This window comes from Aethina tumida, chromosome 3 (assembly GCF_024364675.1).
Source record: "Aethina tumida isolate Nest 87 chromosome 3, icAetTumi1.1, whole genome shotgun sequence".
Classification (NCBI taxonomy): domain Eukaryota; kingdom Metazoa; phylum Arthropoda; class Insecta; order Coleoptera; family Nitidulidae; genus Aethina; species Aethina tumida.
This window is the reverse complement of record NC_065437.1, coordinates 28035548-28047658: the sequence shown is the minus strand read 5'-3', so window position 1 is coordinate 28047658 and position 12111 is coordinate 28035548. Positions and strand designations below refer to the sequence as shown.

At 31.2% G+C, this 12111-nt stretch overlaps 1 protein-coding gene and 1 non-coding gene across 8 annotated transcripts in view; one reads left to right on the top strand and one right to left on the bottom strand.

The window, feature by feature from the left end:
• The window catches only part of LOC109596609 (syntaxin-binding protein 5), a 214868-nt gene that overhangs the window by 16237 nt on the left and 186520 nt on the right, over nt 1–12111 (bottom strand). For all 7 annotated transcript variants that reach the window (XM_049965679.1, XM_049965678.1, XM_049965681.1 and 4 more), the window contains exons 3-12: nt 4932–5129; nt 3174–3308; nt 2273–2336; nt 2008–2212; nt 1821–1896; nt 1538–1692; nt 1183–1477; nt 754–1126; nt 559–701; nt 217–421 (exon numbers count right to left, since the gene is read on the bottom strand). In XM_049965679.1, coding sequence (XP_049821636.1) covers nt 217–421; nt 559–701; nt 754–1126; nt 1183–1477; nt 1538–1692; nt 1821–1896; nt 2008–2212; nt 2273–2336; nt 3174–3308; nt 4932–5129 — 1849 coding nt within the window. The remainder of the gene's footprint in view (nt 1–216; nt 422–558; nt 702–753; nt 1127–1182; nt 1478–1537; nt 1693–1820; nt 1897–2007; nt 2213–2272; nt 2337–3173; nt 3309–4931; nt 5130–12111) is intronic.
• Trnas-uga (transfer RNA serine (anticodon UGA)) lies at nt 4004–4085 on the top strand. Its single transcript has one exon. It is a non-coding gene; the product is annotated as a tRNA-Ser (tRNA).

The following is a 12111-nucleotide window of genomic DNA, read 5'->3' as shown; positions in this document are numbered from 1 at the left end:
CAATTATAATAAATTAAAAACCTTGCACAAAGCCTCCAGTGATAGAACTCAAAAAAACAAAACCAAAATAACAAAACCTGTTGCCTACATGCTAAAATGACAGTGAGAAATATATCAAAAATATACTTATCATAATAGCAATAACTTAATTAAATATATGTATATCGACACAAATATAATATTAACACACCCACACACACATTCATTGGTACTGACCTGGTCTATGCTGGGACTGCGAGGTTGCCTCTCATCCCGATCTCCGCCGATTGGAATTGCATCCGTTTGACCTTTCTTGGGACTGCGAGGCACGCGACTGTAAGGATCCTGAGCGCCGTACAAGTCAGGACTGCCGACGTTCAGCAGGCATACTCTCTGCTCTATGTCTATTATCACAATGCCCGCCTCGTTTCCGTATGCCATTCTAACCATAACATTGTTATAAAATTCCATATAAATATGTAGGTAGTGATTCAAAAGAAGATTGTAATTTTCCTTATGAATAACCCGAATAATAAAGCATGCAATCGAGTGAAGCAAAGAAGTAATAACAGTACTTACAGTCCATATGAACTGTTAATAGTGAGCGAAGTAATGTGGCTGGGTGGCTCCCCGTTGCTCCAAGGTGTGAGGCACACAAGTTGTGCTTGAAATCCCGGAGCCTTTTTCTGGATGCCAGAACGAACCTTTAACGTTGGTCCATCCTGATAAACAAAAAAATTAAGTTACAGAACTAAAGTCTAGTTCAATGTTTACCTTTTTATTGTCAATGTCGAGCATGTCCAGTTTGTTGCCTGATCCGGCGCTACCAGGTCCCGAAAACTGGCAATCGGGAGAGATTTCACCCTCGTCGGGTACCTCGTAAACAATAGGTACTTCCAGAACCGTGATCTCCTCGTTCGCTTCTTTCTTCTGGTACGTGAACAACACGACGTGACAGGACGCTCCCGCCACGCACAGTTTACGCGACTCCGGGCACAAGGCGATTATGTGAATCGCCAGTGGATCGTCGTCCGAGTCCATCGATCGGGATTTCGGTTTTTCGAACACTTTCGCCGTCTTTAGTTTGTAGAGAACCTGGAGAGTGCCAGCACTCGCATCCCAAAACTTTATGCTGCCGTCCGCGTGTCTGTAAATTAATTGAACAAATTAGGTGCGTCGATGACGCAAGTTGATTTGTCTTACCCCGTGACGATTACTTCGGAGTAGCTGCACGCTTGCGCAGACCAAGTGCCGCCCTGTATCGGCCAAGGCATTTCGGAGAAGCCCTGGCGCTTGAGTGCCCCAGCTCTGCCCACCGAATAAAAGGCGCCCGTCAAATCGGCCGGGCAATCGGCCAAGTAATTGAGGCAAGTGACCGGTGACTCGTGAATGTCCATTGGATAGGGATTGTCCAGGCAGGGGAAACCCGCTGTCGTCAAATCCATGATCACCAGGTCGTTTTGTAGAAGGGCTATTATTGCGTACGGTTCTTGCTCCTCTGAAACGTATATAAATTCAAATAAAAGGTGAAGAGATTTTATTATGGCATTAATCCTACCGCTGGCATATGGCGATTCACACAACGTAATGAAGTCGACAACATTATGTTCCATTTCGAGCACCGTGGTAGTTTTACTATATACAACTGTTAAACTGGGTGTCCTGCTGGCTTGGTCATAAGGCATTCCACCGGAAAATATCACATATGCTTCCCTAAAATGTCATATAGTAGTTAAGTGGTAACAAAAAGCTATTACTTGAACATTATTCCACTGTAAAAATTTCTCAGTGACAAAGAAGAGTAACGGCATCGATTTACAACGACTATAATTTATACCCACCCTGATTTTGATAGTTTCCATTCTACTTTATTAATAGCTTTGCACTGTTCTGGCTTCCCATCTTTATTCATTTTTGCTGAAAATAAAGTAAATATTGAAGCCATTAAGGACTTACAGATTATGATCATTGAATCATTATATTCATTTACATTTAGCTTAATTTAATCAGGTGTAATATTAATAATACCGTGTGGTTGAGAAATGTGGATGTATTTCGCGTTCGACTTGATGCTCCATGTGGTGAGGGTGCCATCGGAGTGCGAGCACATAAACTGTTTGCCCTCGTGGTGCCACGATATTGACTTCAGCTCAGTGGTTTGCCACCGCATGTCCGCCACTTTGTTTCTCAAGTCCCACATCACAACCAGTCCAGTTTCATAACCTATTAATAACTACAAAAGCCCAATTTGATTTTAATTTTATCCACGTCCAATTATGTTTTAATTACTTACTTTACTAGCATCTATAGGATTATCACTTAAATGTACTATTACACCTGGATGGCTTTTTCTAGAGCTGGAAAAAGTGATCACAGTTAAAAAATTTATGTATATATGTCTATTTCTATAATAAAAGTTTATTTGAAACATTATTTGTAGTAAACGATAAACTCTATTGCACTGTAAATGTGAATTATAAATAGTTACGCTAATCAAATAAAATATTTAAAACGATAATAAAACTCTCGGCCGTTTGGGATTAGTTTTAATTTGTAAACTGACGTTTAATTACTTGAATTCAGATTGGCGACTATAAATTATGGACAATTACATTTAATTGAAATAAAAGTTAATGAAGAAATAAATTAAATGTAATAAAATTGCATTTATGTAGTACATCGAAATGCATGTGTATGTAAAGTTTCAAACATGCAAAACAACGAAACCTAAATATCTCTCTAATTACTATATATATATATATATATATATATATATATATATATATATATATATATATATATAATGCATATTGGATTTTACATATTTATTAATTTTAATTTTCTATAAATTGAGCGAAAGCAAAAAATGTAATAATATTCCAAATTTGGCTAATAACTAGTTTATTGATTAAATAATTAATTAATATGAGAATTGCAAATGAACATTAAAATTACTAATTTCATATTCCTAGAATTTAATAAATAATCATTTAATTATTGCTTTAAATATATAATTTATTCGGCAATCATGTTTCACATGTTCTGATTATTAATATTAACATGTATATGTATATTAATATTAATACTTGCATACATATTCAATGAATATGAGAAATAATTAATTAGTAAGTACGACTTTCGGAGGTTCCTGCATATATACATGTGAATTTATATTAATTCTTAATTATACTTACACTTCTATCGCTTTATTCCAATTGATCACATATCCAGATATATTAAAATTTTCTATGTTTACTATGTGTATATTCCCTCGGTCCGTTCCCACATACAGATACTTTGATTGAAGTGGTAGATTCATACATGTTATTCTGAAAAAGAAATAATAAAAATATTTGTATATTAATTTTATAGACAATATTTTACAATCAAACAGAAAAAAAATAATTGTTATATTTAATAATAATGTGTAATAAAAATATTTTAAGGTATTTAAAGTGGTAGTATTTAATTTCTCTCCAAAAAGCTCTTTCAGGGCACATAAAGAAGTCTCGAAAAACTTGAAAAGGGGAACGATTTATCGGACAGGTAATTAGACGATTACGTAATAGCTGCGGAGGCCGAAGAGGCCGGCCGAACGAATGCAGACGTCCGGGACTTTAATGCAGCGGTGCCTTGGGACCCATTTTATTTTTATGCTACGCCGGGACTGGAAGCAGATTTCAAACCTAATGGCCGTATAACACGGCAAAACAATTACAACTGCAGATTTAGACGATCGTGCCGGGGATGATTTACCTGTCTAAAAATAAAACATAAAATAATATAAGAAACATTTATATGAAAAAAGAAAATTGTAGAAGTAGAGATATTTTATTGAATAAACATTAATTCAATGTATAAACACAGAAAAATATATATAATTATAATACATATATTTTTTTTATGATAATTACTTAAAATTCTTAAATAGATAAAACAAATAATTTAAATATAATAATCCATTGATAAGATAAAGTGTACTTCATAGTGTTTGTCTCATTCGTACTAGACACTTTTACATGTAGCTGCGGTGTCCGAGTGGTTAAGGAGATGGACTTGAAATCCATTGGGCTCTGCCCGCACAGGTTCGAATCCTGTCCGCAGCGAAACTTTTTTTTATAAAATAAAATAAATTACACGCTACGGCAATGTTTAATACAACAAAAATTATATAATTTTGAATATTTTAATAAAATTTTTATAATTAAACTATGTTTTAAAAAATTTGTTGATTACTTATAATAAATAACTTTTAAATAAGAAGAAAAATATGTCTGTAATATTAATTTAAGGTAAAATATTTAAATGTTGCATCACAAACTGATCTTTTCATCTTTTTGTAAAACTTTCGATCTTGGTTGGTAATTATTAGTTGTTGAAAAAACGACTTTAATGACAAAAATAGCTAAATTATATCTATTTCCGATAATAAGAATCAAAGAATTAATAAGAATCTAAAGAAACTAAGGTACCATTGTATGGTTAATGTAATCATATTTCCACCACCGCATGATAAATAAAATTTATGTTTAACGCACCTTAAACAATAGTTTTTGTTCTATTTTTCAAATATTTCAAAAACGTTGTTGTTTAAGCGATGTTTAATATTTTTTATTTTTAATTTTAATTTTGATTAAATTTATTACGTTTTTTAATATTATATCAAAACAGTCTACGATAGAGCATGATGCATTAAACGAAAAGTGAAAGAATATTTTTATTTGCAAAAGATTCCAATAAATCAATCGATTTTTGATACTTTTGAAAAAGACTCAGTAATTTGGTCAACTTTAATTAAAAGTCGTAATTTTGAAAAATTCATATTTTTTCACAGGTTGACTTAATAAATAGAAGAATAGTACAGTATTATAGTATAAAAATTTCAGGAAAAAAATATTTATAAAAGTTTCCTGCAACGAGCATTATTCATTATTATTGTGTTGGTTACTCACTTTTCTTTCTGGAACTTGAGTTTCTGCACAATCTGAGGAACCTTCTGTCGGAAGTTCCAGAGGTGGAGCGTATTCTCGGCAGTTGCAGAGATGAGGGCGCCCTCGTTGACCAGGAACTGCAGGTGGATGACGGCCGCTGAACCTGGAGGACCGTCCATGTCATGGCGGACATGTACGTCAACGCCTGGTTGTCCAAATCTAAATTCTCATGGTCAAGGAAATTATTTCTTTTATTTTGTATTTAATTAAATAGATTTAATTTTTTTAGGAAATAATAAATTAACAAGTATCCCACAGTTTTTTATCCAAATTTAGTGTACTAAAAATAAGGGCTGTATCCAGTATTCAATTATAATGAGATTGAATCTTACGTACTCAAATAAACAATGAGTATTATCTCCCATTAAGAAGCAACAATTAGTACCAAAAGCATCAGTTTGTTGTTGCAATTAACAGAAATTATTACTTAAATCATAGTTACTATAATAATTTAAAGAAACAAGGTAAGATAGAAAATAATAAATTACCGTCTCACACAAAGATAATGGATTTTAGCATGGTGTAACTGTCAATATTTAAAAATCAATAGTCTTTTAATGAGAGGTCCCATTTTTGATTTTGAGAAAATTCCAAAGAAATCGAGTTAATCACTTCAGTTATTATAGTTCTAAATCTGACAGATTAATTGAATTTTCCCCATATTTATTAGTGTTATAATAGAATTGTAACATAACTTTAAGTCAATCGCTTTTCGCTCAACGACGACCGTTTCTCTAATTAAAGCAGAGCAACCGATCGCAAAATTGAACGTTTGCATGAACGGCCTCGAAATTCGGTCGTTAAATGAGTTTTAGAGGCACCATCGGAAAACCTCGGACTGAATTGTTGCTTCGAAATGCGACTGATTAATTAATTGCTTGATGGTCGGCCGTGGCGACATTTCGGGTTGTCCGCCTCTAGAGAATTCAGGCATTTTTCCATTATATTTCGCTTGACGATGTTAAGAAATTAAATTTGTACTTTAGTAAACTTGTACGTATAATTTAATCATATATTTGTTGTATAATCGTTTAACATATTTGTTTGCAAAACAACGTCGGGATGGCTTAATAATATTTATGAACTATGCTATAATATCAAAGCACAACGAGCGATAACGTTCCCATTCAAGCGGACCCATAATTAAAAGCAACTTTACGAGGATATTAATTGTGCAGCCTTCCTGGAGTCATACGTTCCCCGAAGGGTTGCGTAACTCTTCTTGGTTACTCCCTCTCCTACTTTTGCGAGCGCAAAAGAAATCTAATTAAATTGTCCAAGATGACGGGGATTGTCCGTGACACTGGCAGTTACGTTACGAATGAATGAATTGCAGTGAACGAAAAACGCCAGACCAATTTACTTAGTGCAATACCATTCTGAAAATAGTTTTATATAAGAATCCATTACATAATTTCAAGACGGGAAATTAAAGAAAATTTGCGACGTACTAAAGATGGTCGGTCTTTGATCCCTTTAAAGTAGTAACGAATCAGAGACGTGGAGAATGGAAAAATGTCGCAAGAAGATTACGACTATTCCTGTGATGAAGTCCCAAAAGTACTTCTGAAACATGTTTTTTATTTATAACATTTTAAATACACTTCAATACATAGTAGATACTATTTTATTTAGATGTAATAGAAATTTATTATTTTATTGTTAGTTCTTAGCGTTAATTTTTTATTAATGACTTCTGAAATTATGAACTAAATTAGATGCACATTTCTTAAATTTGAAACTTAATTTTGATGAAAGTAAAATGATATTTATATATATATTATTTTTAGAAAATTTTGATAATTTTTTATCAAAATCATGATTAAAAATTACTTTTTTTACTGAAATATAATAATTTTCTTTTAAAATCATTTATTTTAAAATTTTTCTATTACTAATTAAAGAATATAAAATATAATAAAAAATCTATATAGAGATTTTTTACACATGGTTATGATATTTTACATTCAAAAATGATAATTAATATTTATCATAGTTTTAAATTTACTATTCAATTTCTTTTTTGAGAAACTAAAAATATACAAAATTTTCAATGTTAAAAATATTGGTAATTCACTTAATTTTAGTTTATACAAAGTGTTTTTTAAAACTTGACATTAAATGGTTAAAATATGTGTATTAAATGTATAATAAATTAAAAATAAAAAAAATTAAGAGAATCTGAACAAGAATAAATATCATGTTTACCACTATTTTTTCTTTTAATGTGTAACTAAGAATATGTGAAATTTTAATACATAAAAAATAAAAAAGTATTCATAACATTTTTTAAAACGTTAAAATTAAAAAAAGCTGAAATATGTATATTAAATGACTACGAGAACAACAATAAATATCGTTTTCATTACTATTTATTTTCTTTTTTGTTTAACTAAAATTATGTGAATTTTTAAGATAAAAATAAAAGGTACTTGTAATATACTTCATTTTAGTTTATATAAAGATATTTTAAGAGGCTAAAATTAAAAAAAATAAAATTTGCTGTAAAATTACTAAGAAAATGTGATCGTAAATTTGTACTTCTATTTAATCTCTATTTGTGTAACTATAAATATGTGAATTTATATGTTATAAAAAATAAAATATACTTGTAATATACTTAATCTAATTTTATACAAAGAGTTTTGAAGAAGATAAAGTAAAGAGTATCTGAATAACAATAAATATAATTTTTATTACTATTTATTCTCCTTTTTATGTAACTAAAAATATGTAATTTTTTAAGATATAAAATTTAAAAAATACTCATACAATACTACTATATCTCAAGAGGTTAAAATTAAATTAAAAAGATAATGCGGACAAAAAATATCATTTTTAGTACTGTTTATTCTTCTTTTTTGTATTTAAAAATATACAAATTAACTTAATTTACACAAACAGTTTTCAAAAACTTAAAAATAAAAGGTAAAAATATGCACATTATTAAATTATTAAGAAAATATGAACAACTATAAATATTCTTTTTACGACTATTTATACTTATACTTTTATGAAACTAAAAATATTTAATTTTAATTTTTGTGAAGAGTTTTCAAAAGCACATAGTTAAAAAAAATATGTAAATTAAATTATCAAGAATCTGAACAAAAAATATAATTTTACATTTTCTACTTTAGTATACTAAAAATATGATAATTTATAATATATAAAAAATAAAAAGAAATAATTAATTTTAATTAAAAAGTTTAATTAAGTACACATAATAAATGAACCAGAAAATCTAAAAAAAATAATAATACATGAAAGCTGATTTTACTGATTCATTAATCATATTTGAACATACAAAAGTGAAATGTAATGTTAAACATTTACGAAATTTGACAGATAACAAAATCGCAACTAGTTTTATGGTATATACAGGCATACTGTGAAACTTTGTTGCCGTATAAATTTAAATCGTAGTCTATCAACCGTATAAAACACTGTCTGTCCACCATTGAAAAATGATCGTTCGTCGATAAATAACTAATGCAAAACGTATTTTGAGGCAAATATGTTGGTGGTCCGACAGATGTAAAACATTAACCTACGTAATTATTGTTTCAAATATTTAGAATTGACAAAATGACGTCGATAATTTATTCTGCTGATGATTGTATTATAAATTTTATTAATTGCTTGCGGTTGCGGTGATTACTACAATTGCATATTAATTAATTATCGCTATAAACACGTTTATTATTGAATCATAAATGGAAAATGTGTCCAAGTGATTTAGGATAATTTAATAATGGAATAATTAACGTAGTCCGCAGTAAACTCGTTCACTCATAAAAATTAACAAACCGTGCTGGAACGAATGATCCACATTAAATTTCATTTCGACTGATCTGTCTTGCTTTCGTTGTTGGAATCTTTACGTTGGATATTCGTGAAAGCCCGTTCATTTGTGCAATATTCGACACCCGAATGGTTTTTATTATTTCTTTGTGCGAGGCAACACGTATGCTACATTCAAATTGGTGACCGAATTCACTTCAAACGGACCGTTCTTTGGCAGTGTCCTTTTGCATGGACGCGTTTGGCACTTCAGCTTCAAAAAACTCCCGCTCGCATTTGACGCTTAAATGGATCAAGTCGGTCACACAATAAAAATAGCTGTGTACATAAATTTACAAAATTTAAATGGATTTATTGATTTTACTATAATGTATTAGGTTGGGAGTAAAATCTATTATTTTTTCGGTGGATGACTGGAGTGATCGATAACTTGTAAAGTACCGATCAATTTTATATTTGCACTGCTTATCAAGGTGACATTTCGCACTAAAGAAATTCTTTTGCCATTTTTTTGGTTAGTCTATAAAGTTTTAAGTTACAGGGTGTTAAAAATAAAAGTCAACGAAGAAAAAGTTAGGTAGTTAGTTTTTCTTATAAAGGCAAGAAGTCAGATGGCTGGTATTTTTAATGGTGTTTAATAGTAGCAATACTGTAACAGCTAATTACCCGCAATTCGACTATAAAACAGTTTTAAGCCAATTAAAAAAAATGAATTGAATTTCCATTTGTGAAGTCTTGTCCAAACAAAATTAGGCAATTCGGTCATTAGGTAATTTGGTCATAAGGTAATTCGTTTATTTGGTCATTAGGTAATTTAGTCATTTCGTCATTACGTTATTTGACCAGAAGGTAATTTGATCATTACATTACAAACTAATTAAAAACGTAAAAATTTTATTTAGTATTAATATATCAGCATTTACCACAAATTCCATTCACAAAAATAAATATATTTTTCTTAATGTCTTAGTGGAAATTTACATAAAAATGGTGTATCTTTAATATCTGACATTAAATTGTTTTTCATAGAATTTCAAAAAGGTTGGTTGGTCCATTAAGTTATGAGTTAAAGGGTGTTAAAAAGAAGTCAACGAAGAGAAAATTCGGTACATTTTAAAATTTTTCTTATAAAGGCCGGAATACAAGCTAGACGAAACGTTATTTTGGTCATAAGGTAAGTAGGTCATTAGGTAATTCAGTCATAAAGAGATTTGGTCATAAGATAATTCAGTCATTTGGTCATTAGATAATTTGCTCATTAAGTAATTTGGTCATAAGGTAATTCGATCAATAGGTAATTCATTCATTAAGTCTTAAGTAAGTAATATTAAAATATTACATATATATTTTTCCCTTGTCATTTAGGAAAACAGTTGGTATATACAGTGCACGGTAATACAGAATATGACAGTACATATATACGCGTTAGTACGTCGTATGCGTTGACGTAGAGTAATGAAGTCATACGAAAAAATCGGGGAAAAAATGATCACGCCGTGCGTGTCGACACGCAATCCGGGTATTAAAGAGACTTTAGACGTCACATTTCAAAAAATAAACGATACTGATTTGCGAATGAAGTAACGTTTATTTAAATAATAATAATAGTTTTTTAGAAGATAATGGTAATGATATTTTTCTTTTAAATTTAATGAAGTTATAAATTATGTCTATGCAGGAATACCATTTTTTTGAGAAAGCAATTAATTTTCTCTATTATGAGCTCGTTATCTGACGTCGAAATGTCCTATTTTGTACGAGATTAAATAGGAGCGAAGCCGGTTCTCCTTTCAAACGATGCAACTAAAAACGACGCCATTAAGAGGAAGTAAATTAATTAAAAAAAAAAACGGAGTGGAATAAACGAGAAAACTTAAATTTGCATGTGCGTTGTAAAACCTCCTCGATTACCGCCATTATTAAGTTTTCCTCTGGTGAAAATCGTCTGTTGGTAACAAGTAGAATGGAGTGCAAATTACTGGACCAGGTTTCACTTTGAGAACCGTGACCGGAACGTACGCAAAGTCTTCTGGTCCTTTGTACTACTGTACAAAAGTGACCGCGATCAAAGAGAAATAAACCGACGTTTGAACCATAAACACTGAATGCATGAAACACAAAACAATTTGTTTATTAGTCCGCCGGCTATTCGCTGACGATTGCAGCGAATGTATATGATAACGGCCGACATGTTAATGCACGTGTGCACAAATAAATTGATAAAAGCGGAACACAAAAAGTGCATTAGCGGAGAACACTGGAAGTTACGGCGCGATAGACCGAGGAGAAAATGGAATTAAGTTGTGCCAAAGGGAAAATGTATGCGAAATGCGAGTACGGTGAATACTTGCAAGCAGTTTACATTTTAAGTACCTGTTTGTGCTGGAAGTGGCCCAGACGCAGACATGGTATATCAGCAATTATAATGGGAGCTACGAGAAAGCAACTTGATGCGCTTACTCATCGTATGTTTCAAAATATCATTGACATCTTATCTCAGTTATTTAAGTAATTTTATATAAAACTTATGCACGAAATTGTATTAGTATGAGAGTGTTTTAAAGTTTAAAAGATAACACCTTCTAAATTTGCATGTAGGCCATCTTGGATCATACAGACAGAATACTTTACTTTGTATTATCTCGCTGGTGGTCATAAATAAAATTTATTTGTACGTACGCTCTTTAAGATAACGTCTTTGTGTGTTGGTTGAATTTACGACCGTGTGCAAAAGCATCGAAAACTTTTTACTTTGTTTTGCTTCTAAACTGGACAACTAAGCTATTAAATTAACACTTGAAAGATATGGCAAAATACGTCTTAAAATAAAATTAAGCCCTGTATTATAACTTTCTTTCAATCAATATATCTGATAGAAACTCTAATCCGGGCGATTCTTCAGGAAGGCTTGTGGTCAAGAAAATTGGTTAGGAGAGATTTCGGCGAATATGTCCCGTCGGATAAGCGGGATGTTCCACGACGAATCGGACAGGAAATGGATTTTCTTTCAGGATGCAGTTGCCGGGGAAATCCTCGCGGAGGAAACAAGTCGTGACACGTGTACGGCCGTAAACTTCCATTTCGCTTCGAATAGTCGGATTGTGGAGTTTCAATTCAGTTATATCGATATCGGATGTGTTTTGAATAATTGTATGAAATGGAACTTATTGAGGCAAAATATAAAAAGCTCCCCTATGTTCCTAACGAACCATTGTTATTTGCCGAGTGTTGAAAGTTTTTTCACTTTTAATGGAAAATTGAACTGGAAATAATGACCGCTTATTAAAAGTTTCGGACGTAACAACGCGAATTTTAGCGTAGACATAAATTAATTCAA